The sequence below is a fragment of the Hoplias malabaricus genome, chromosome 17 (genome assembly GCF_029633855.1).
Source record: "Hoplias malabaricus isolate fHopMal1 chromosome 17, fHopMal1.hap1, whole genome shotgun sequence".
NCBI classification, from domain to species: Eukaryota; Metazoa; Chordata; class Actinopteri; order Characiformes; family Erythrinidae; genus Hoplias; species Hoplias malabaricus.
The window spans coordinates 1,977,457-2,002,802 of record NC_089816.1 but is presented as its reverse complement, the minus strand read 5'-3'; the positions used below and the strand labels follow the sequence as shown (position 1 = coordinate 2,002,802).

Genomic DNA, 25,346 nt, shown 5'->3' with positions numbered 1-25,346 from the left:
TTGGCTTCTGTCTAATAACTGTCCTGATGTGTGAGTGAATGAGTGTGTGAGTGAATGAATGTCTGTTTGTGTGAGTGAATGTGTGTGTGCTCAGATATGGATTGGCGCTCTGTCCTGGGTGAAATCCTAGTGCCCGATGTAGTCCTCCAGGTGGACGGTCGTTCCTGGTCGAGAGTACGCTGTGTGTGTTTGGCTGCCGCTTCTCGCCAGTGTGTGGATTGAGTGTTCTGAGCGTTCTGAATTGTAAAGCGTCCTTGGGTATCTAAAAAGGAGCTATATAAGTGTAACGATAGATATATAAATAAATGTTTACAAATATTGCCCTATCCTTCTGGACAAGAGAATGTAATGTACTTTTAGGAAACAGGACTTTAAAATAATCGTAGTGTCTTTAAAAGTGCATTTACACTGTTTGTACATTTAGTAACCAATAATGTACCTCTACCGTACCTTTTTTTTTTTTTTTGAGAGTGTACTATATTTTTTCACAAGAACAGTGAAAACCACAGTCTTTTAATCGTATGTTGTAATCTTTACATTGCCCTTTTAATTGTTTTCTGTAACTGCTGTGTTGTGTCACGGTGGGTCCAGAGCTTATTATTATTATTGGGAATTATTGGGTCACATTGCTACATTATCGGACCACAACAGCTTTTCTTCACACTTGTGAAAATCTAATGAAATGCTCCACATGTCCTTGGAATAAACTCTTTTCACATTCCATTGAAAGTTAATAAGGCTTTTTCTTTCTCCTGTAAAATGAAAAGTGACATTGAGAAGTCATATATTCTGGTTGTGTATGTAAGAATTACTACTTATAAACAAATATAATCACAGAGAGTTTTGCTCTGTAAGTTTTTATGAGCAAAATATGAAGGCTTATTCTAGGTATTATAAGGCATTTTTTGTGATACCATATAAATGCATTTGTAAGTCATTATGAACACAGAATTCACAGGAAGTTGACCAGATATTTTTCTGCCGTATTTTCTCTCTAGCGCTGGTGCAATCACACTTTATGCTCGTACTCTCTCGCTCTCTCTCTCCCTCTCTCTCTTACTTGGAGTGTGGAAGACTGATCCCCATGTAAAGAAGGCACAATGGATGGTGAGGCTGATTGTTCGTCTGAATAGGTTTGCACTGTGAATACAGGCCAATCTTCCATCGTCAATGGGCAGGGAGATTCATATGAAATATTCATCAAAGACGTCTCCTAAGAATCTGACACACTCGGCAGAGTGTCTGTGAATGTGAAACAGATTTTACATGGCCAAATATTGAGCTAAATGTCCATTCAAGAGCTACGTTTGGAGCCAGAAACCCACCAGGGAGGTCACCCCAACTTCAGAAGGAGAGGACACAATTCTCGCTGGTTCTCAGCCCTCCATCACGTGATAATAAATGGACCAAGAGTGCTCAGTACCCTTGCGGCTAAGTGGCATTTAGAAACAGCTTGTGAGAGCAGAAAAGTCCCCACTTTCAATCTTCTAGATGTGCGCGATAATTTGGCTAGATGAACAGCATTAGCTGCTAATGAGCACCAAAATGGTCTTCTGCTGCTAAAAAAAAAAACATTAATGATCCAATTCTGCCTTAAAGTACTGACTGAAGTCTGGAAAGTAAGAGTGATTTTGCGGGCAACTAGTTTGAGTCTGACATTATATATTTATTCACTTAAAGCAAAACTATAGCAACTAAAGCCGATATTTGAAACTTGACCCAGAAGCAAGCCATTTCTACAATAGACAGGTATTAATTTCAGGCTGTAATGCAAACACTCACAACATTGTTCACTAATTTCAGCTAGCCACCTATGGTATTTCTAAAACTGTTAGTGGTAAGTTAACAGGAAAAGGTCTTTATTTTCAACATTTAAAATGGAAATTAAAAGCTTCTAAAAGGTATTGAGTATGTATTTTTTTTTCAAACTTGTGACATATAAGGGCATACGGTATATTTTAACTTAAATTATCCATTTTGTAGATGCACATACAGTTCTTCTGTGTAATTTGGTAATTTTGTTAGATAAATGGCATTAATTGCTAATCAGCACTGAAATGGTGCAATGCTAAAAATACAAATATTAATCATTCATTTCAACCTTAATTTTTCATACTTAGATTATTTACACACATGTATTTGTTTGGGTTTTTTTTGTCTACTTTGCTTTCTGTATTGAAGCTAATGAAGTTTATATTTGTATCTGGACGTCTCAAACTCCCAGCAGTCTGTGTCAATGAATTTGCTGATTTTGCAAGGCATCTGAATATTATGTAATACTTTTCTCTAATCTGATCAAATGTGGAGCCAAAATGCTGAAAGTTTGAAAAAAAGAAATCTGTACTTAATATATAATTTTCATTTAGTAGATATTAGTAAAGATAAAATAAAAAGTTTCTCAATACAAAAACCAGTACAATATATTATATAATTGGTACTTTAAGAATGAGAGGTGTTTCCAACGAATGCTACAGGAGGGGAGTGTGTGCCCACAGTGCTTTGCCTCCTCTCCCTCCCTTAATAAATTTGCAGCTAGTTTTAGCGACTTTTCAGAGCTTCCGGCGAGTTATTTAAAAAACAAAATACCTGACTATGAACAGTGATGTTCTGTACAAACCTTACCGACTTTTTATAGAAGAGAGACACAGCTCTCTCTCTTTGGCTCCTATGATCCCAGAGACAGAACAGAGGGAGAAAAAGCTCTTTCTGTGGCTCCTATGCTCCCATGGACGGAGACCCTTATATTTTTTTTGCCATTTAAAGAGCCAGGGCTGCATAGCTTTCCCTGGAGTGTTTTTTCCAGTGCACAAACAAACCAGAAAAATCATTTTTTAAAAATGATTTTTAATTTAAATTGGGATCTTTGCCTTTAGGTACCAGCTTTATTGATTTAGAAATGGTGCTATTTTTTGTACCATAATTAGTTCATATTTTAATTGCAGTGTTGATTATTGCGCCCATGCGTGGTATTACATTTTTCTCTTTGACGGCTTTTAATCTTGTGTATCTATTGCACAACATAGTAACAACTTTCTTTAGAATGTTTGCCTGCATAGTAACGGCTGCATATAGAAAAGCATATTTAATGTAGCATAATTACTAAAGTTGTTTGTAATTAGATTAATAATTGTATTGCATTTGAAACATTGATTTCAAATACCACAAACCCATATGATACTGTACTCCACTATATATTCATTCATTTTTAAATAGCAGAAACATTTATTGTCTGCTCTTTATATCTATTCCATTTAACAGAATTTGGAAAATCTAACAGAAATATTGTGTTATAATATGTGTGTGTGGCAGCATCTCAAATACAATCTCTCACTAAGCCATGAGTTAATTAATTGTTTGTCCCTCTTTGCTGCAGTAAAAGACTCTGTTCTTCTGGGAAGACTTCACAATAGATGTTGGAACACTTTTGAAAGGATTTGATGAAATTCCTTGATGAGAGCATTAGTGAGGTCAGGTACTGATGTTGGTTCATTAGTTCTGATAACAAACACCACTGCAACTCGTCCCAAAGGTATTGGGTTGGACTCCATCACTCTGTAAAGTACAGCAATGGAACTGTGTCTTTTTGATGCAGAACCTAGAGGTTCTCTTGGCTCAGCTAAGGTTAATGTTCCTGATTTCATCAGCTGAAAGGTTTTGGGATGAAACAGAATTTGTACAGAAATAAATATCTAAGGTTTGCCAGAAATAACTGTTAAAATCCATGCAGAATGTAGTTTGGCATTGTGTTAATGAAATTAGCAAGAGATTTCGAGGAAAAGACATAGTCTTGGCATCATGTTCCAACACCTTTATACACAGGTCAGCCATAACATTGTGACCACCTTGTTGTTTCTACAATCACTCTCCATTCTCTCAGCTCCACTCACCAGACAGTAGCACTTTGAAGTTCTACAATTACACACTGCAGTCCATGTCAGAGTCACTGCCGCACTGAGAATAATCCACCGCCCAAATCATAATAGCTCTGTGATGGTCCTGGGGGCTCCTGACCACTGAAGAATAGGGGGAAAGGGTGCAAACAATGTATGTATTGCAATAGATGGACTACAGACTGTTTTCGGTAGAGCTGCGAGAATGGAGAGTGAGAGTCTACAGACTGTGAGGCATGAGTCACCCATGCCATGTGCACCCCCCCAATGCACGCCCATACCATCAGCGGTGCTGGCTCTTGAACCCTATGTTCATATCAAGCCGGATGGTCTCTCTCCTCTGTAGCCTGGAAGACAAGGCATCCACGATTTTCCCAAAAATGTCACATTTTTATTTGTTGAATCTCATGGCTTTCTACGATGGAGTTTATTCAGAGATTTTTCTCAAAATTATTCAAACATTATTCTCAGAATTCTGAACCTTATTTATTTACGTTTTTTTTTTTTTTTTCAAAGTCGTGGCTCTAAAACACCATTGTAGCTTTCTGCTTCTCCTCATTCCATCTTAAATAAGCTTGGGCCAAGAGCAGTTGCACTTCTAGAACCTATTTACATTTGGATTCTTCTTTGCATTTTAACTTGCATTTGTGGAATATAGCTGAATATCTGCAAATTCTAACATTAATATTCTAACATCTAGTATATACCCTTCCCATAAAAACAGTGAATGTTACTTTGGTAAAGGGCTGATTAATGTTCTTCTTTGCAGAATTAAATTTGGAAATTAGTCATGTAGTCTATATACTACTGCTTTGACCACTAATATATGTCAGGTCATAAATCTCATATCAGTTTGGCTTAAATAACAGATCTATAGTGGTGAGCTGGCAGGTCACACAACAATTAATGTTTTATTTTAACTTAGCCGATGGAAAGAAGGGAAGCAGAAGGGAAACTATAATCTGCTGGTCACCTTTTTTCCCAAACTGAGGAACTAAGGAAGCATTGCCAAGACTTACAATGGACACCCATTGAGCTGTGAAAATAAATGAGCCAGACACCAGAGCGCCTGAGGCTCAATGCAAACGCTCTTCTCTCTGAAGACACGGAATGACATCACATCTGTGGTCTAGAGCACAAAAAGATGTCTCAATTTTAAGCCATGAATACATAGTACTCCTTTATCAGAAAGGATCTCTTTGTGTTAATGCCATTTGCAGCACCAGAGCCACAAGGCCCAGCGTGATTATTTGCAGAAGCAATTTTCTTATTTGAGTATGCGTGCTTTCCATTCGTGTCTCAGCACCGTCCTTATTCCTTGAGATTGACTTTGTAAATCTGTTGTTGTCAGTTCTTTCATATCACGCCATCTCGCCTCGGTCTGGAGCGCAGCAGATAGTATCAACAAAAATGTTCTAATCTTATAGATCCGTATGAAGTTAACAGCTACAAAATGTGGTAATCTTTTGACCATAGGAAGTCTGTTTCTGACTGTAGATGTTAGATGGGAACGACTGTGGCGTTGCTCTATATCAGAGGGCTCATCTGGGAACATAATATTGCTCAAAACTTGCTCACTGATGCCGTACGAGAGTTAAAGTCTATTGTCCTCAACAGACAGAAAAGCGACAGGAGACATTTCTCTCCAGATAAAAATAAATTAGTAGAAGAATCTAAATTCAGTATGCCCTTAGTCTTGGATATGAAATTGTTACACTCAGATTTAAGTCTTTCCAATACATAACAAGCGTTATTTTCTTAATAAATTAGAGCACAGTGTAAGACTACTCACATTTCTCCTGTGATACTCAAGTAGAGACGTGAGATTCCTAGACTCTTTAACCTCATTTTTTCAGGAAAATATCTGGGAAGAAAAATGATCCTGTTGTCATACAAAAACAACAACCGAGATTTTAGGCTGGTTTCCTACCCCCCCTTCCAAAAGTTACACAGTGCAGTTTCATCCGTGCTGAGCCGGGAGTAGCAACGACAAAGACTGCGTTCTCCCTACTACAGGTCACTGAAGCATATCACTGATTTTGAAACTGTAATTTTAAGGTAAAATTAATACCTACAGTTCCTTTAATGTGAAACTACAGGGTAGAAACCAAGTAGAAACTACAACTATATTTTTATGGATAAATTATAGAGATATTAAGGACAAACTATAAAGACATTAAGTAGAAAGTACAGAGACGTTAAGCAGAAAATACAGAGGTATTAAGGAGATATGTTATTTGATTTTCCTTTGCATGATAAGCATGCCTGAAGCGTAATTTTCTCAGTTTCTCATTAGATCTCGCTCATGACTCTGGCGTCTCACCCCCACAGTAATCCTGAAATGACTTGCCCAATTATTAACTGCTGAAGAGTTTCAAAGCATGTCCTGAAAATAAGTTAATGCTTGCAGCTCGCCGTTTGAAAGCGCGGTTCGAACGCAGTCTCGACGGCAGGAATACATCTGTGTTTACGGCAATTAGCGACAGTGTCTGAGGGCTTTTTAAATGACTTTCTTAAGAGCTAAATTGACATGATTTCTGCAGTCTGCAGTCAATCTCTCTATAAGCAAAGAGTGAAAATTATAGAGCCAGGTAGAGCAGGAGAGAATAAACACCCCATGTTTACTCCCCTCTCCCGCTCTCTCTGTGTTATTAGCAGATAAATGAACTCCACTCGCTGATGAAAGTGATTTCACATTCAAGCAGGGTGTTCAAAATACCTACAAGGTCATTCATGCATTCAATACACCTCGATTTTTTGGAGTGGAAAACATTTCCCCCCCACCATCTGTAGAGAGGAATGAGATCTTATTTGGAAAGTTTATAAAGAGTGATTTTTTTTATTATGTCCGCTTTGAAAAAGGTAAATGAAGGTCTATTCAACTATAACTCTTACTTTAGGATGTACTTTATTTAAAATAGAATTTAGCATACAATTTCTTGACAAAATTAACTAGGTGATTGATGTCTAAATGTCCCATTTAGAATATAATTAAAAAATGAAAATTCTAGAGTTTCTGTAGGGTTCGAGTTATTTATGTTAATTCATTCATTCATCTGTAAATTATTCATCCTAATGTTTTCACAATCATTGACACTGTTGCAGTCAATTGCAGGGCATCACTCACTCACCCAGTCACTCACATACACACACACACACACACCTGTGGATGATTTCACACAGCCAGTGCATCTACCCACGTGCTGAAGTGCTGTGTGAGGAAACTGCAGCATTTGTAGACACATCAAATACACAGTCTGAAAACAGATTCATCCATTTTTAGAAGTTCAAGCACACAATTTTTTTATTGTTCTTCCATATTATTCCTGCTCTCTGCTAATGTCATATTTGGCATCTCTTCCCTTGCTTTGTTCCATTTCCTCTCTGTTTTATTTCCCTTTGCTTTGTTCTGCTCCTGTTCTCTTTCTCTCTCTCTCTCTCTCTCTCTCTCTCTGGTGCTTGGATCCCATGTGCTTCTTTGTTTTGTTGACACTAGGCATGTTCTGGCCCCGTCAAGATGTTCACTTAGCCACAGCCCTGTCACAGGTTTTCCTGATGTCTCTGTGTGTTCCTGTTTGCCCTTTATTATTTAAGTTATCGTCTCCACAGTTTCCCTGGATGGTTATTGTTTGTTTTTGATGGTAATATTTGTTGGTGTTAGTATTTGTATTGCCTTTAAATATTTCTACACCGTGTCTAAGGCTTGGAGCGAAATGGTGCCCTAATCCCTCATTAGCATTGTTTTGTTTAAGGAGGCACTATTTAGTTCACTAAGTAGCACTAGAAACAAGTGAATTCAGACACTTCCACCGTCCATTGCTTAGAAACAAACAAACTCACAATGCATCCTGGTTCATATTCAGCTCATGTAGTGAGCACTGATGTTTGCTGTAAATTTTGAGTGCATTATGGGAGAATGTATTGCACTCAAATGTACTAAATGTGGTGATGTATGCAATAGTGCCCTTAAACCATTTCATGTGTTTCTTTATAGACATTACAGCTAAAATGAATTTCCGATTTCAAGCCAATTTTTATAGAATGTAGAAATAATTCTAAAATGTTGGCTAAAAAACTTTTCAGATAACTGAAATGTTATTTATAACTGAAATGGTGTGTTTGTGTGTCCTACATATGATTTGATAAACTGTGTTCAAAGATAATGTTTTTTCAGAAATGTTTCTGATCCCACACAGTGATTTCTACTACAGACTCATGTCTGTTTTAATAAATAGGTAGAAAGATATATGCTTTATTCATCCCAGAGGGAAATTCAAGTGCCATCTGAGGCCCCGAAGCTCACAGTAAGCTAAGGTTGGTTTTGGGCCTTGTTGCTTGTAAACAGAAAGAGTCTTTTTACGTAATTGTGTAGTGTAGAAGATGAAATTGGCAAGTTCTTTAGAATTTTAAGTTGAGAAACGTGATTCTTGAATTGTTTAAAAATGTGTCTATTCAGTCTTTGACAGAGTAGTTTCCTACGCCTTCATTTTTTGAAAAACTCCACCTCTCTGAGATGCTCTTTTTAAACCCAATCCTGTCATTAACCTGTATTAAACTTTAACATGAAATTCAATACAATAACATTATTTTCTTGTAGTATGGTGGTGCAGCAGGTAGTCTCACAGTCACACAGCTCCAGGGATCTAGAGGTTGTGGGTTCAAGTCTCGGTCTGGGTTACTGTCTGTGAGGAGTGTGGTGTGTTCTCTCTGTGTCTGCGTGGGTTTCCTCCAGGTGACTGTCTGTGAGGAGTGTGGTGTGTTCTCGCTGTGTCTGTGTGGGTTTCCTCCAGGTGACTTTCTGTGAGGAGTGTGGTGTGTTCTCTCTGTGTCTGCATGGGTTTCCTCCGGGTGACTGTCTGTGAGGAGTGTGGTGTGTTCTCTCTGTGTCTGCGTGGGTTTCCTCCGGGTGACTGTCTGTGAGGAGTGTGGTGTGTTCTCTCTGTGTCTGCGTGGGTTTCCTCCGGGTGACTGTCTGTGAGGAGTGTGGTTTGTTCTCTCTGTGTCTGCGTGGGTTTCCTCCGGGTGACTGTCTGTGAGGAGTGTGGTGTGTTCTCTCTGTGTCTGCGTGGGTTTCCTCCAGGTGACTGTCTGTGAGGAGTGTGGTGTGTTCTCCCTGTGTCTGCGTGGGTTTCCTCCAGGTGACTGTCTGTGAGGAGTGTGGTGTGTTCTCCCTGTGTCTGCGTGGGTTTTCTCCGGGTGACTGTCTGTGAGGAGTGTGGTGTGTTCTCCCTGTGTCTGTGTGGGTTCCCTCTGGGTGACTGTCTGTGAGGAGTGTGGTGTGTTCTCTCTGTGTCTGCGTGGGTTTCCTCCAGGTGACTGTCTGTGAGGAGTGTGGTGTGTTCTCCCTGTGTCTGCGTGGGTTTCCTCCAGGTGACTGTCTGTGAGGAGTGTGGTGGGTTCTCCCTGTGTCTGCGTGGGTTTCCTCCGGGTGACTGTCTGTGAGGAGTGTGGTGTGTTCTCCCTGTGTCTGCGTGGGTTACCTCCAGGTGACTGTCTGTGAGGAGTGTGGTGTGTTCTCCCTGTGTCTGCGTGGGTTTCCTCCAGGTGACTGTCTGTGAGGAGTGTGGTGTGTTCTCTCTGTGTCTGCGTGGGTTTCCTCCGGGTGACTGTCTGTGAGGAGTGTGGTTTGTTCTCTCTGTGTCTGCGTGGGTTTCCTCCGGGTGACTGTCTGTGAGAAGTGTGGTGTGTTCTCCCTGTGTCTGTGTGGGTTCCCTCTGGGTGACTGTCTGTGAGGAGTGTGGTGTGTTCTCTCTGTGTCTGCGTGGGTTTCCTCCGGGTGACTGTCTGTGAGGAGTGTGGTGTGTTCTCCCTGTGTCTGCGTGGGTTTCCTCCAGGTGACTGTCTGTGAGGAGTGTGGTGTGTTCTCCCTGTGTCTGCGTGGGTTTCCTCCGGGTGACTGTCTGTGAGGAGTGTGGTGTGTTCTCCCTGTGTCTGCGTGGGTTTCCTCCAGGTGACTGTCTGTGAGGAGTGTGGTGTGTTCTCCCTGTGTCTGCGTGGGTTTCCTCCAGGTGACTGTCTGTGAGGAGTGTGGTGTGTTCTCCCTGTGTCTGCGTGGGTTTCCTCCAGGTGACTGTCTGTGAGGAGTGTGGTGTGTTCTCCCTGTGTCTGCGTGGGTTTCCTCCAGGTGACTGTCTGTGAGGAGTGTGGTGTGTTCTCTCTGTGTCTGCGTGGGTTTCCTCCGGGTGACTGTCTGTGAGGAGTGTGGTGGGTTCTCTCTGTGTCCTTGTTTCCTCCGGGTGACTGTCTGTGAGGAGTGTGGTGTGTTCTCTCTGTGTCTGCGTGGGTTTCCTCCGGGTGACTGTCTGTGAGGAGTGTGGTGGGTTCTCTCTGTGTCCTTGTTTCCTCCGGGTTACCCAAGTTGTTTTCCCTGTCACTCAATCAACACAATCACATTTAGATGGTTATTGGGGTCAATTAAAGTGAAACACCTAAGTCTTGATTACTGCCTGTTGAATCTAAACCTCAATCAAATACAAGTCGGTCTTGCTATTTTACAAAATATAAGCAGATATAAGCTTCCAAAATACATGGTGGTTAATGCATTTCTGTGAAGATCTATAGAATATGTGTGTGTGTATGTGTGTGTGTGTGTGTGTGTGTGTGTAATTGGATGTTGGATGTATCATTATATCATGTGAATTAAAGGACCACTGTTCAGAGCACAAGGTTTTGGTTATTTTTAGTTATTTTTTAAATTTGGTAAGCAGGATTTTTTTTCAGCCTGGTCTTCAGGGAGAATAATTCTGTAAGGGAGCAGACTGTCCGATCTGAGCAGCTGCTTTAGGCTCTTTCTCCTGGGACACACTACCTTCAGTCTGTAATCTTCCCTGATTTAGCACGTCTGCCTTATTTATCCACTTAGTACAGACCTCCACACAGACAGACAGATGGGACGTCTCACTGCACCACAGAGACAAACAGACAGCTGTCCTCACTGCTCCGCACAGACAGAGAGACAGCGAGACAAACAGACAGCTGTTCTTACTGCTCTGTACAGACAGACAAACAGCTGTTTTTTTTTCACTGCTCCGTACACACAGAGAGAGAAATCTACTCTTACTGATCAATAAAAACAGAAAGGCAGAGAGAAAGATGACTGTTCTCACAGCTGTACACTGACAGAGAGACAAACAGTAGGTATCGCTTCTTCATAAAGACGAGTTGTCTCACTGCTCAACTCGGACAGAGAGAGACAGGTGGAAGACGACTGGTTCCATCGCTCCATGTAGACAGAGCGAATAGCGGCTGCTATCATTCCCCCCACACAGACAGATAAGCAGACAGACGGCAAGTCTCACTGTTCCTCACAGACAGACAGGCAGATATATGGCAGCTCTCACTGCTTCTACAGAGATTGAGGGAATACTGGCTAATCCCCACCCAAGTAGAGGCAGTAGAGAGAGAAAGAGAGAGAGAGAGAGAGAGAGAGAGAGAGAGAGAGAGAGAGAGAATCCTTTTGCCAGCTGTGAGCCAGAATTTGATGATGTTTGATTGCCTTTTTTCAGCAGAAGGCAGTTTTTCATACATTTTGTAGAGAACCATTCACACTAAATTCCAACTTTGATAAAATCCTGCTCTTTCAGTACTTCCTGGAGCTCTCCAGCCAAGTTGACCTTTAACATTTCACAAAGCTGGACTACTATAACAATTACCAAGCGTGTAATCAACACAAAATCTGACATCAGTTTAATGGAACCTTAAGATTTGAAGCATCTATTATGTGCCACTTCTGAAATTGCTGACCAGCCAAGAACATTATGGACACTGAATCATTTATTTGTTCTTTTTTCTTTTTTTTCTTTGAATAAATATGCTCTTCAGGCTGGCAGCAGAAATGGCCCTGCAGCAGAAGGCGAGCACGCTCATTTTTCTCTTTCTTTCTTCATGTAGTTCACCCGTATATTGTGCAATTTAGAGTCTGATTGAGCCTTCACATCCTATTTAGTTCTCACACACTGCTTTGCGTGTTGGAAAGCACTATCACTTGTGCTCTGAACAGGAGGAGATTTCTGCATTCCAAATGTTCCTCACATTGGACTCAGGACATATGGTATATGTTTATTTTTAAGATATATTGTGAATTAACAGAGCATCTGCATCAAAAATTTATAGGTAGCTTGCATTTGTCATAAGGTGCAACCACTGCTGTCACCAGTGTGTATAATGATGATTACTATACCCTATGCTAAGCATGAGGCTAAAAGTGTATAAACCTCCCAGACTGTGAGTTTTCTAAAGTGATGGAGCTCCATCCAACTTCACTGGGACGAGCTGGAGTGGTGTTTGTGATCCAACTATGAAATCCAACATCAAATTCTTATGAAGTGCATAATGTTCCAGCATTTAAATCCAAACTACAATAAACGCCGACAAGTTACAAAGTCCTAACAAGACTCAGTTTAAACGAGAAACACTAGAAAACCCAAGTTTCTTACCTCTCTGGTAGAGCCAGGCTTTCATACAAACAGTCCATGACTCGACCCGAGGTTATACTGCACTAGTCATATGTTAACTATGAGATTACACCTGGGCTCATTTGCATAGAAGTTCTAAATAGATACGATTCTAAACAGTCCACCCCCACTTGTGCAAAGTGTCAGTAAACTACCCCAAAACGTTGGAAAGTGATTGAATGCAAAGTGATGGCTGCGCCAGGCCAAACGCAATGATTCTTTGTTTCTTCTTGTGATGGAACTCATCAAATTTGACGTACCTCTGTCCCCTTGGCCCAGCAGATGTGGTTTATTTTGGCAGTCGACGTTAATAAACCTCTGGGGAATCTTGCTTGATTCAGTGTTGAAATATTAACTACAGGATGATTGTCGTCTCCTTAGGGAGGCTGCCTTTGTTTTGATTTTTCCGAGGGTAAAAAAGCGGAACTTGCCAAGTTTCTCAACCTACGTTGGAGCTAAAGGCCTCTATTTTCGATTTTATGTCCTTTGAAATCACTGACTTGAAAATTGTAGTGTGTGCTTTGTAACAGGAAAAAAATGGCAATAAATTAATAGGATTGACTTGACAGCCCAAAACATGACATGACTTTACACTGCTACTGGAGGAAGAAAAAAAAAACAATGCCATCATCTTAGAAAATGGCTTTCAGATCCTTGTATAAATAGAACATCACACAGATAACCTTTTTACATGCCAGTACTCTCACTGACAATAATCATCTCCTGATGAAAAACATGCAGAACGTGAGGCCAACACCCACTGTAGATCTACTGATTCTCACACAGTGGGAGAGAGGGAGAGAGAGAGAGAGAGAGAGAGAGAGAGAGAGAGAGAGAGAGAGAGAGAGAGAGAGAGAAAGAGAAAGCAGGCATTATAATAAGCCTCAGTAAGGACCAGGCATTGTAATAAGCCACTAAGGTGCCCTGTAGAGTTTATTCTGCACTGTGTCAGATTATGTCCTTCCTGTGATCTTGAACTTGACATGATATCTGCAAATTTCAGCTCCAGAACAAATGCAATGAAAAGAAAAAAAAAACAAAAAAAACATTGGCAATGAATTAAAACATTATCTTCTCCAGTTCATTTGCAAAAAAACATCAATCACTGCACCAGATAAGAACAAAAACTCCAGGTTTCACCAACACAATGATAGAGACTTGAGTTACAACCAACGGCAACAAGGACAGGAACTATATTCTTGGGCTTCCATCCAAATGTGGAATTTACAACAGATTACTGACCCATCCTGTACTGTGTAAAAGATGTGTGAGGAAGTAAAACCCTCCAAGCATAACACACACACTATATATCAGACATGTGTCAACACTAGTTCTAATGAGTGGATTTTGCAGCTTTAAGCTCCACGCTTTGTTGGCACAGGAGTTTAATTGCACCCACTGAGTGTATAATCTCCATTGAAAATCATGAAGTAAAATGGGATGCTCAGGAGTGGCTGCACATGAGAATAAATTGCTCAATGCCATGCTTGAGCTGGAGAGGTATAACCACCCAGCATTGGACTGTAGGTTCTCTGTAGTGATGAAGCTTTATTCAGATTGCGTTATAAGAATAAATCATTGAGCATCAGTAATTGACAACACACTCTTATGGCTGAATGCAATCAAATTCTAACAACATTAGAGGTCACAACATCTAGTGTAAAGCCTTCTCGGGAGAGTTTCAAAACTAAGGCTATGTAAAATTAAATGCATGCCTATAATATATATTATTTTTCTGAGTTGATTGACCAATTGATAATTCTTGTTCTTCTGGTGTTTAGCAGATTCAGATTTCTCAAACTGACAATGAGCTATTATTTGACATCATTTCAGCTGTGTTCAAGGTTATGACCTTCAATCTGTTATTTGTGAGTTGCAGTGTTGTTGTTTTTTTCTTTTGTTTTGTTTTATAGGAAAGGAACAAGGAGTGGCATTGCCAAAAGGGTAGTTACAGGACAGAGTCAATAAATGAAGCTGCTCTTTCCCAAAGCCATTTACACCGCTGGGTATGATGAATCTAGGCTCATGTGCAGCTGCTTCAGAGCTGCTTCCCATTTGATGTAATTCCTTTCATTTTCTGTAGGATTTTTAACACAAGCAGTGTGTGCAAAATTAAACTTAAATGTCCACAATGAATTAATTCATTATAAGCAGTCTCCACAAAAGTTTGGTCTCTCTAAATATATATATATATATAAAATCCATTTTTTTCTCAATACTACAACAAGAGTGCTTCTGACACTTAGGAAACGAAGAGTCTAAACTAAAGATTCTGAGCTAAAAACGGGATGTTTCACTCTGATTCAGGAAAGTGCATCCTGTATTGCCTGTATTCCCTTCATCTAGTTATCCCTGAGTTACAGTATTTTTTTTCGCCCTTTTATTGTGTGCTGTGAATGCGACAGGCAGTGCCATTGCCAAAAGGGCAGTTACGGGACACAGTCGGTAAATAAAGCTGCTCTGAGGAACGTTCAGAGCCCCACACCTGCCACTAATACGGAAGAGCAGGTGCAGCACTGTTCATTAAGCCGCACATCCAGACCCTGAAGGCCTTTAGAGGTGGTTGGGGGCACATTGTGAGAGGCTGCCTTGTGGCAAGGGCATGGCAACAAGGTGAGCGAGGCAATTTCCACCCGAATAAACGGAGAAACGGAGGACTACTCCTAAGCCTGACAGTAGTGTGAAGCAGAGCCAATTTCACACAGAACCTGTGCTTATACATGAGATCTATTGGAAAGTGTCCTTTAACACTGCAGTCAATATTGCAGAAGCTGGAGGTTAAGATAAGGTACCTCCAAAGAAGATTGCTGTTCAATCTGCACGTGCTGTCCAGATACATTAGACTACCAATGTTTGACAAGCCCCAGCAGAGAAACTGTCACTGTGTTTCTGTTACTTTGTAAAATCCAGCTGCCCTTTACCTTGTTACACTTTGTTAACATTTCATGATAAATATCGATATCCATATACAGTACATATTTTATTCTGCCTGTATAACACACTAAAAATAACATTGCTAGCATCACGTGTACATTTTCAGTCATTAATAAACAAAAAAAAAATCCTCAATTTATTTTGTACTAGTAAAGGGAGCCAGAAGGGTAACAAAAGATGATTTTTAAATGGATAAAACTTCACATGTTAAACCTGATATTATTTTCGGTTACCCCTGTAGGCTTCATGAGGTAAAGAAGAGCTAGTTGCTAGGAATTAGCATGCTGTAAATTTTTTTAATATTATATATTCATTCATTGATTCATGGTCAGTAGCTGCTTATCCAGTTCAGGGTCGAGGTGGGTCCGAAGCCTACCCGGAATCACTATGCATAAGGCAGGAACACACCCTGGAGGGGGTACCAGTCCTTTGCAGAGCAACACACACTCACACATTCACCCATGCACTCACAGCTACGGACAATTTTGAGTAGCCAGTCCACTTACCACCCGGAGGAAACCCACATGGACACTGGGAGATCACACCTAATTAATTACAGTCACCCAGAGCAGGGCTTCAAACCACAAACCCAGGACCCTGGAGTTGTGTGACAGTGACTCTACCTGCAGCGCCACTGTGCTGCCCTATGTATATTATATTAAAATAGATTTTAATTTATTATGATATATATTTATAGTTAGGAACCACTGAACAATTTATGGGTGGCACAGTGGAGCTATAGGTAGTGTTGCTGTCACACAGCTCTAGGGTCGTGGGTTTGTGGGTTTGAGCCCCGCTCTGGATGACACTGTCTGTGAGGAGTTTGGTGTGTTCTCGCTATGTCCGCGTGGGTGTCCTCCAGGTGCTCTCCTCTCACGGTCCAGAAACACACATTGGCAGGTGGTTTGGCTTCACAAAGTGTCCAGAGGTATGAGTGTGTGAATGAATGTACCTTGAGCTGAAGGCCACTATCAGAGCAACTGGGCTATAATTCAGGCAAAAGGAGCCCCAACTAAGTGTTGAGTGCAGTACATGCTCATACTTTTCATGTTCATACTTTTCAGTTGGCCAGTTAGTTTATCTTGAAGATGTAAATTCAGAGACAGTAGATCACCTTCTGCTGTACAGTTTGTGATGGTCCTCTAGTCCATCAGTGGTCAAAAAACACACAGTACTGGTGAACAATCTATTCTCAGACTTCTCCTTGTAATAAGTGATTTTAGTTGCATTAATCTCCACCTACTGGTGTTCAACAGCACACACAGTGTGTATAATCTTCATAGAAAAGACACTTTGGAGCATCTGTACATGAGCCTAAGAGAGGGGTATAAATCCCTGAGTCGCTTTAATGGTTTTAATTATAGATCTTGGTGTGTATGTCAGTACAAAGTGAAAAACAATTACATTCAGAGCCCATACCTCATTTGTTGCTGCACAGTTTGTGTTAATCTTCCTTTTGTCCTTCATTAGTGGCTAAAGAACACTGTTGGTTGGATGTTTTTGGTATTCTTAGGGCTATGCCTTGTCCATTCTTACCAGCACAACACACATTAACACACTACTACCATATCTATGTCACTGTAGTGCTGAGAATTATCCACTTCCCAAATTATAACAGCACTGTATTGTTCCGTTGGTGGAAGGGGGAAAGGGGGCTAAGAAAGTATGCAGAGCAACAGGTCGGCAATGCTAAGTGGAAATGATAAAATGGACAGTGAATGTAAAAACAAGGACATTTTATACTATGTCCACTGTGTCATCAGTGTCATCATTTGCTCACCAAATACTGAAGAAAGGGACATCCCTCAAAACTAAGAAATCTCCTGGTAATATTCAGAAAAGTCTTGACTACATTATCATTTAGGGGGAAAAAAAGGAAAATGATATGACTTTATTAATCTACACCATAAACAAATGCAAACATTTGGTCTAACAAAGATCCACATATTTATATAAATAAAAGAAGGAAAGACCTCAAATGGCTAATCATTGTGATTAAAAATGCAGCTTTAAATGAGGCTAAATGTTTTGAGAGGAATCTCAGCGGAAGTCGGAACAATAATTAGGACACGGTAAACATAAAGACAAAAATGTGCTAGAAATCCAGGGAGAATGTGTGCAGCACATGTATACCCCCCCCCCACACACACAGATATAAACACTCTGGCAGGGTAAGCGATGGGACACTCTTTATCTTCCCCAGGCCTGTGCAACAACATATGTTTGCAAGTAATTAAAAGAAGTTCCCATGTGGTTACAGTGTCATATCGAAATACAATACACCCAACAAATTACCTTTCTATGGCTGTTTATGCAAAGCTGGGCACTGGAGACCCATCTTCCTGCTGCTGTACGAAGGAATAGACGCTCTATCACTCCATTGATGTATCGACTTCTAATTAGTTCATCAGGAAGCACAGCTCTTGGAGCCGGGGGAATAATTGATGAGGCCTTACAGGCCAATATAAGTCAGACATCATTTTCCATTCTGTCAAAGTCTTAAATAAGGGAGGTGGGGCTTGCGTGTTGAGGCATGTTGTTTTAAAAGGAGCAATCTGTCATTTCTACCAACCGATAGTAGCACGCAGATGTTATTATTTTTATTTTTACATTTGTTCTGTGAATCCCAGCTTTGTCAAACTAAGCTAAACCCAGCTCAGTATTAAACAGCGTTTGAAAAGGTTTAGTGCAGAGTTGTGGCAACAAATTGATGACCTGACTCATCCATCAAGTGTCAGAATAACATCTGTTTCATAACGTGAAGTTGAAGCCTTCAAGTAAAGGACTGATTATTGCCCCTATCAGGAAAAAGGCAATGACCCTTAAGAAAAAGACAATGTAAAAACTACGATAACAGACTGTCCCCAAGTGTTTTGAGGAGACAAGGGCCCACAGAGACTGTACTCTGACCTTTATTTTTCCTGAAAGGATCTTAATTAAATATCTTTAAGAAAAACTGACAGCAGCAGTGCATCTTCTGCCCTTTTAGTGGATTTCTTCTATGAAGATTTGGTCCCCATAAGGTGGAGACCAGGTTTAGTAGAATTATTTTAGTAAAGAATCTCTGATACAGCCAGAGGGGTGGCACGGTGGTGCAGCAGTTAGTTTCGCAGTCACACAGCTCCATGGACCTCAAGTCATCTCTGGGTGGCTGTGCGAGGAGTTTGGTGTGTTCTCCCCGTGTCTGTGTGGGTCTCCTCCAGGTGCTCCAGTTTCTTGCACAGTCCAAAAAACACAAAAGTGGCGGCTCAAAAGTGTCAGTGGGTGTTAGTGTGTGTCACACTGTGAAGGACTGGTACCCCTTCCAGGGTATGTTCCTGCCTTGAGCCCAGAGATTCTGGGTAGGCTCCAGACCCACCACAACTCTGAAATGGATAAACGCTTACAGACAATCAATGAATTATACAGCCAAACCACTATGTGTCCAAAAATGTTTTTTTTTCTACATAAAGTATGGGTATAGCAGCAGGTAGGTGTCGCAGTCACACAGCTCCAGTTTCCTCCCACAGTCCAAAAACACACGTTGGTAGGTGGATTGGTGACTCAAAAGTGTCCATAGGTGTGTGAGAGTGTGTCACCCTGTGAAGGACTGGTGCACCATTCAGGGTGATTCTGGGTAGGCTCTGGCCCCACCACAACCCTGATTTGGATAAGCAGTTTCAGACAATGAATGAATAAACATAAACTGGAGTTTTAACAGCCTGTGCTTCTTTAAAATAGCAGTGCAACATGTTTTGAGTAAACTAGAGCTCAGTGTGTGCATATGTGAATTTGTGTGTGCGTGTGTGAGTGAGAGAGAGAGAGAGAGAGAGAGAGAGAGAACATGAGAGACAGGAGTACAAAATAAAACAGAAAACAAAGCAAAAACGAATAGTTGAGTTCTTTTGCGTGTGGACGTGGATATATTTGAAAACACTGTCGATGTGGCTGATGATATTTTTGTAAATGGGGCCTGAGAGAGGCTGCTGATAAGACAGGTGCTGTTTGTTACACCTAATGTTCGACATACTGCCGGAGGGGAATGCAGGAAACACATCAAACAAGTGGTTAGGGCTGATTGTGCCAACAATTAACATTACCTCCAATTTTTTAGAAAGGTTACAAGATTTAAATGGTAGGATAGAAATGCAAAACAAGGAAGAATCACTCGAAAAAATGAAACGGTTGATAGTTGTTGCTTACAAAACTGTAGGATAAGTCTGAAATTCAGGGTCATAGGCTGCCATTTTGTGCACTGCAGTGTGAGGTTGGAATTGATGCCAAAGTGTTCAGGTGGATTTCGGACAAAACAACTCTTTATTTCTGGGAATTTGTGTGTACAGTATGGCACAACTAAGCAAAGCCATGCACAGAGTGTCTTACTGTACTGTATAAATGGAATGCTTGCAGATCTTTCAGAACTGTCGGTATGGACTGCATTTCATGCACACGTTGAACTATCACTTTGCTTCATGTCATTTACACTGATTACTTTTGTGCAGTGAGAACATTTACACAGATCCACCATAACATTATTGCCACCTCCTTGTTTCTACACCCACTTTCCATTCTCTCAGCTCCACTGACCACACAGCTGCACTTTGTAATTCTACAATTAAAGACAGTTGTCCAGCTGTTGTCCTGCATACTTTATTAGCCCCCTTTCACCCTGTTCTTCAACAGTCAGTGCAACCCCAGGACCACCACAGAGCAGGTATGATGTGGTTAGTAGGTTATTCTCAGCGCCGAAGTGACACTGACACAGACATGGTGCTGTAAGGGGATCAGACACAGCAGTGTTGTTGGAGGTTTGAATCTGGTGTCCACACTATTAGACACACCAACCCTGTTGATCCACCTTGTAGATCAGAGACAGTAGCTCATTTGCTGCCAGACACTATGTGTTGGTCATCCCACAGGATGCTGTTGGCTAGATATTTCTGGCTGGTGGACTCTTCTCATTCCAGCAGTGAAACAGAGGGAGCCTTGAATATCAGAGTGAAAAGGGGCAAACAAAGTATGCAGAGCAGCAGATCATCTACAGTCTGTGGCTGTAAAATTACAAAGTGCTCCTGCATGGTCAGTGGAGCTGAGAGAATGGACAATGATTGTAAAAACAAGGCGTTGACCAAAATGGTGTGGTTGTTTGTTGTACGTTAGGATACACACTAACCACAATCACATTTGTGTAGATTTCTGAAACCACAAAGTATATGCCAGGCATTAATGCAACCGGTACTAGAATGTGCTACAACTTTTACATCGTACTGTAATATCTGAAATACTGTAAGAGGTCTGCCTGGGGCTGGGGCGAGGCTGCCTGCTAAGCCACCCCCAGTCACTAGAGGGAGACAGAGACACCCTTAATTTGGGGCAATTGGTTCCACCTGGGCTACTCCTACTTAATGGAAGCCAACACACACCTCAGTGCTCAGTCTTGGGTTTCTCTTTTCAGAGTGCCGTGCAAGCCTGGCCGGTAATTTGGTAAAGGCTCTTGAGTTTTCTCCTGGGTCTCTCCATCTTCTGTTTCTCCACCAGAACTTTCTCTCTGAGTTTCTCTGGTTTCTCTTGGGATTCAATATTTTCTTTTCTTTACCATTTTTGGTATAAATAAATAATTAGAAATAAAATAAGTTGTGTTCTATCTTTAATTTCTTTTGTCTTGTCTTGCTTCCCCCCCCCCCCCCATTTAGTTTTGGGAAACTCTCTTGCCTTTGTTTTCTTTTGCTCAGTTTTGAGATAATCAGTTTTCCCCTGATATCTTAAGTTTTCCTCTCGTGTTTCATTTTTTCCCTGACACTCTTAACATCCAGAGAGGTTGTTTGTGTGTCTCTGCACTTGAGGCCTATTTCCCTAGCGCTCTGTTGGTGGCTTGCCCTGTTCCAATCCACCCCTGGGTAAGCTGCCACATTACAAATATAGTCCCAAATGTGCGCCTACTACAGCTTTTCAGATCAGAATTATATAATATTTGGTATTGCATGCACTTTAATGTTACCATTTTAAGGTTTAACAAATGGGGTTTCTTTGTTTCCACTGGATGTCAGTACAATTAAGCACCAAAAATGTAACAATTCATCCTGATATGTTTATTCATGTTTTCAAAATATATTAAAAAAACTGATCTATGATTATTATTTTTGGCCCTTGGTTCACAAAGTCCTGTCCCCTAAGGCAAAAAGAGTTATTTTTAAGAGTTTGTCTGAACCTGCAGTAGTACACGCTCAGTTTTCATTGTTGGTGTCATCATGCATCCAGCTGAGTGTAAACACACACACACACACACACACATTGTCTCATTCGTGGATGTTGTCTACACGACTCCCTCGCCACTTGTCCCACCATTCTCAGAGCGGTGTTAAAAGTGTGTGTGCCATCAGTCAGGACTCTGATTGTATTTTAAAGTGCTATCACATTGCTCATCACTGGGGAAGCAGACCCCATTAGGGCCTGAGTGGACGCCCTCACATTAGAGCCCCCTGCCCACACACACACCATCATTAAACCCACCACACGCCCTCAGAGAGCCGTCCCCATTTATACGGCTACAAACTGATGACTCTTCAACCTGGAGACTGAGACATTTCACACAGGAGATCAGGAATTGCTTTACTTCAGTTTTCTGAAAACAGCACACTGTGATGAGGCATTTTTTTCGTGTTGGAAAAGTGTTCAAATTCCAAAGCTAGATTCCACAGACACAGAATATATATTGGAATGAGATTAATCGTATTTTTGTACTTTTTCATGATATCATTTACCTCTGAGCTTATTAATCCATAAAGATCATATATGTAAATAATATAATAAAGAAATAATCTAATGCTATTTGCTAATAATTGCGTCTCAGTCATAGCTCACTACAACAGAGTTTTATATCCAGATTATATATTTTAAAATCGTATAACGTCAACCAGGGTGGCACGGTGGTGAAACAAGTAGTGTTGCTGGGGGGGCATTAGAGTCTGTGAGGAGTTTTGTGTGTTCTCTCTGTGTCAGCATGGGTTTCCTCCCACAGTCCAAAAAACACACGTTGGTAGGGGTATTCAAATGATCAACCAAATTATGAATGCTATACAATATGCCCAAAATTTGTGGCCACCTCCTTATACCATTTTCTTCTGAAATTAAGGGAATTAGTCAGGATTTAGTTCCTCTTTGCTGCACCAAATACCACAAAGAAAACACACAGCTTAATTCTGGGAAGCTTTATACCCTTCTAGTCCATACTTGGCATTAAGCCTGGTTCACGCAGACTCAAGTGCAAAAGCTCCAGAGCTTTTCATTTTTATTATAGAGATAATATAAGAAAATGACATGTGCACAACTGAAAGGCCATGTGCACAGTGGATGAAGTAATGTAATTTTGGAAGAGCTTAGGAAAAACCCCTTCACATTCTTCCCCCTTGATTTCAGGACAGTGTTGTAAAAATAAATGACATTCTGCAACTGTAAGGGGACCCCTGGAGCAAAAATTCCAAAGCTTAAGTGTTACTTTAAATGTAAGTGTAGTTTTTCAATGAAGTTGTTAGGATGATGCAAACTGAATGTAAATGTAACCCATCAGTCATTAATTAATGTAAACATAAAAATCATGCTTTGTGGTCACTGTACAACGAAACTTGACCTCTATATTTACCAACCCATTTAACCGAGGAATCGAGTCCAGGCCTCCGACTTGGCAGGCAAGACTTCTGCCACTGAACCACCAATGCTTAACTGCTTAATCTGATGCTTTATAGTATTTGAATAACACAAAACCACAGCAATAACTCTCAAATTAACAACTCTTACCAAATTGATAACTTTCTTCACAATTCACATTGGTTAAAGCTGTATCAGTGCCTTTGTTAGTTCAATTCCCTCCAGTAATTCCCTGCCAATGTTAGTGTCAGAACACAAATATGGTATAAAGCAGGTGCAGTACTCCATGAATGCACTAAAGTTAATAGTTCCTCTGGAAAATGTATTAGTGAATTCGTACAGCAGTATTTTTTTAAATCATGAGAAAAATCCTTCCATTGTCTTACTTTCCCAGGGTTCGAGCTCCAGATGTACCTCAGACTGAAGATACAAAGGGCCAGCATCAAGAAAACCAAGGCCAGTACCAGGGCTCCACGTTGGTAAGTACGGTATCTTGCATTTTTCTCCTTTCCCTGCTCAACCTAGCAGACATAGACGATAAAACACACACACACACTTACACTGAGGAAGATGTAGATACAGCATTAAAGAGAATATGAGAACAATCAAATGGTACAATAATGTATTGAGTCATGAAAGAGAATAAATGAACAATAATGGTACAATAACATTTGGAGGCATGAAAGGGAATTCAGGAACAAATTTTTATTTTTTTTTCTGATAATTTCTTACTGCGGCACAGTTGAGAATGGAATGATAATCACATGGGCAATTTGAATTATTCCAAAACGGCACAAAAGGTCACATTTATTAAAATGGTCCCAAATTAAAAGTTCGTCTATTGGACTTAATTCCCTGAGCTTAAGGCCACAAATTAATAAAGGGGAGCCTTTGTTCTGACTGACTTCCGCCAGGGAGAGAGTTAAAGCTCAGCTATTCTCAGTTGTGAGTTCTCAGCTCTCTGAGGACATGGCCAATCAGAATTACGGAAGAAATACAGAGTTGAACAAGCTTCAATTAGAGATCTCTCTCTCTCTCTCTCTCTCTCTCTCTCTCTCTCTCTCTCTCTAGCACTGAAAGAGGACTTTATAACATTCTCTGAAAATCTGTTAAAGAAAAGACTATGAAAGAAATGACTCCTGCTGCTGTACTTTCTTAGAGACCAAGGGAGAAAAGCTCTGTAGGAGGTCCTTCCTCTCTTCAATGTACAGCCTCCATGAATTATTCTTAACACCAAGCTGCCGCATTATAAATAATAACGTTCATTAATTATAACGTGTGGGAGGCCTTTTTTGCTGAGTGTTGAGGCCGAGAGATTGGAGACTGGACTTTCATTGTATCTTAGTAATATTACCGAGCAGAAAAAGAGTGACTATAATATACAGTAGAATATATTGCACAAGAACACAAATATATTAGTCAAAAAAAGGTGAGTGGGGGTTGGTGGTGACAAAATTACTTTTAACTTTACCATAATGTTTTATAAAATTCCTTTAACATAAAGTTACAATAATGAGAAATATCTACAGGTTGGGCCATTTATATGGATATTTCACATGACACGTGTCACATGATGCTCTTCCCATTGAAAAAAACAAGTTGGATCCAAAATGGCAGTGCATAATAATAAGTACATAATAATATACTGTAAACACGGAACTGTGTAAGTCCGTTCAGACAGTAGTAGATCAGTAGCACCCCTGCAGTGACACACTCCATCATCCTGCCACAACTTCTAGAGAGTCCAGTTTGACTTCTACAACAGAGCCTGCCTTCCTGATCAGTCCTGTTTGTTTAGAGCACATTTGTTGATACTGTTGCTCTAGAACAAAGCATTATAGAATATAGCACTAGAATATACAGATGGGTAAAAATGTCAATAGAAGTTTTGGGTAAACACCAGATGACCTCTGCCTACTCAAAGAACAGATGGCTCTGTCCTTTGTAGAACACTGCACAGGTTTTAGGACTTTGTGCACACCCAGGTACTTGTAGGTACTAAAGTCCACAGCAATCTCTTTCATTTTGATGATGCATAAACGTTTTTTTTTTTTTTTTTTTACCAATCCATGAATTCATTGTCCATGTGATGATAGATTCATCCACCTGCATTTAATGACGTTTCTCCCCTAGTAACACAGGCTAACATAGTGGTGTCTTTTGCACTCAGATGGGAGTACGCTTTTGCAGCAAGTCGAGCAATTTCACTGAGATCAAATGAGATTAAAATAAATCTAGAAAGACATTTCTACAGCTTTGCTGATATGTTTATTAGTCACCGACTCATCTAACATTTTCTTCTGGAGTGAACGGAATTAATCATTTGAAATGCTATGTATGCTGACTTTACCATTGCTGTCCAAAACTTGTATCTCCATACAATCTAATCTTAACAGTTCTTCAAATTGTATGATAAACAAAACATTAGAAACAGTCAAAAGGGAGC

General features: G+C 40.5%; 1 protein-coding gene across 1 annotated transcript in view; it reads right to left on the bottom strand.

Moving 5' to 3' along the window:
* The window catches only part of tnmd (tenomodulin), a 73,762-nt gene that overhangs the window by 46,744 nt on the left and 1,672 nt on the right, over positions 1–25,346 (bottom strand). Inside the window, exon 2 of the mRNA XM_066649847.1 lies at positions 23,287–23,421. Coding sequence (XP_066505944.1) covers positions 23,287–23,421 — 135 coding nt within the window. The remainder of the gene's footprint in view (positions 1–23,286; positions 23,422–25,346) is intronic.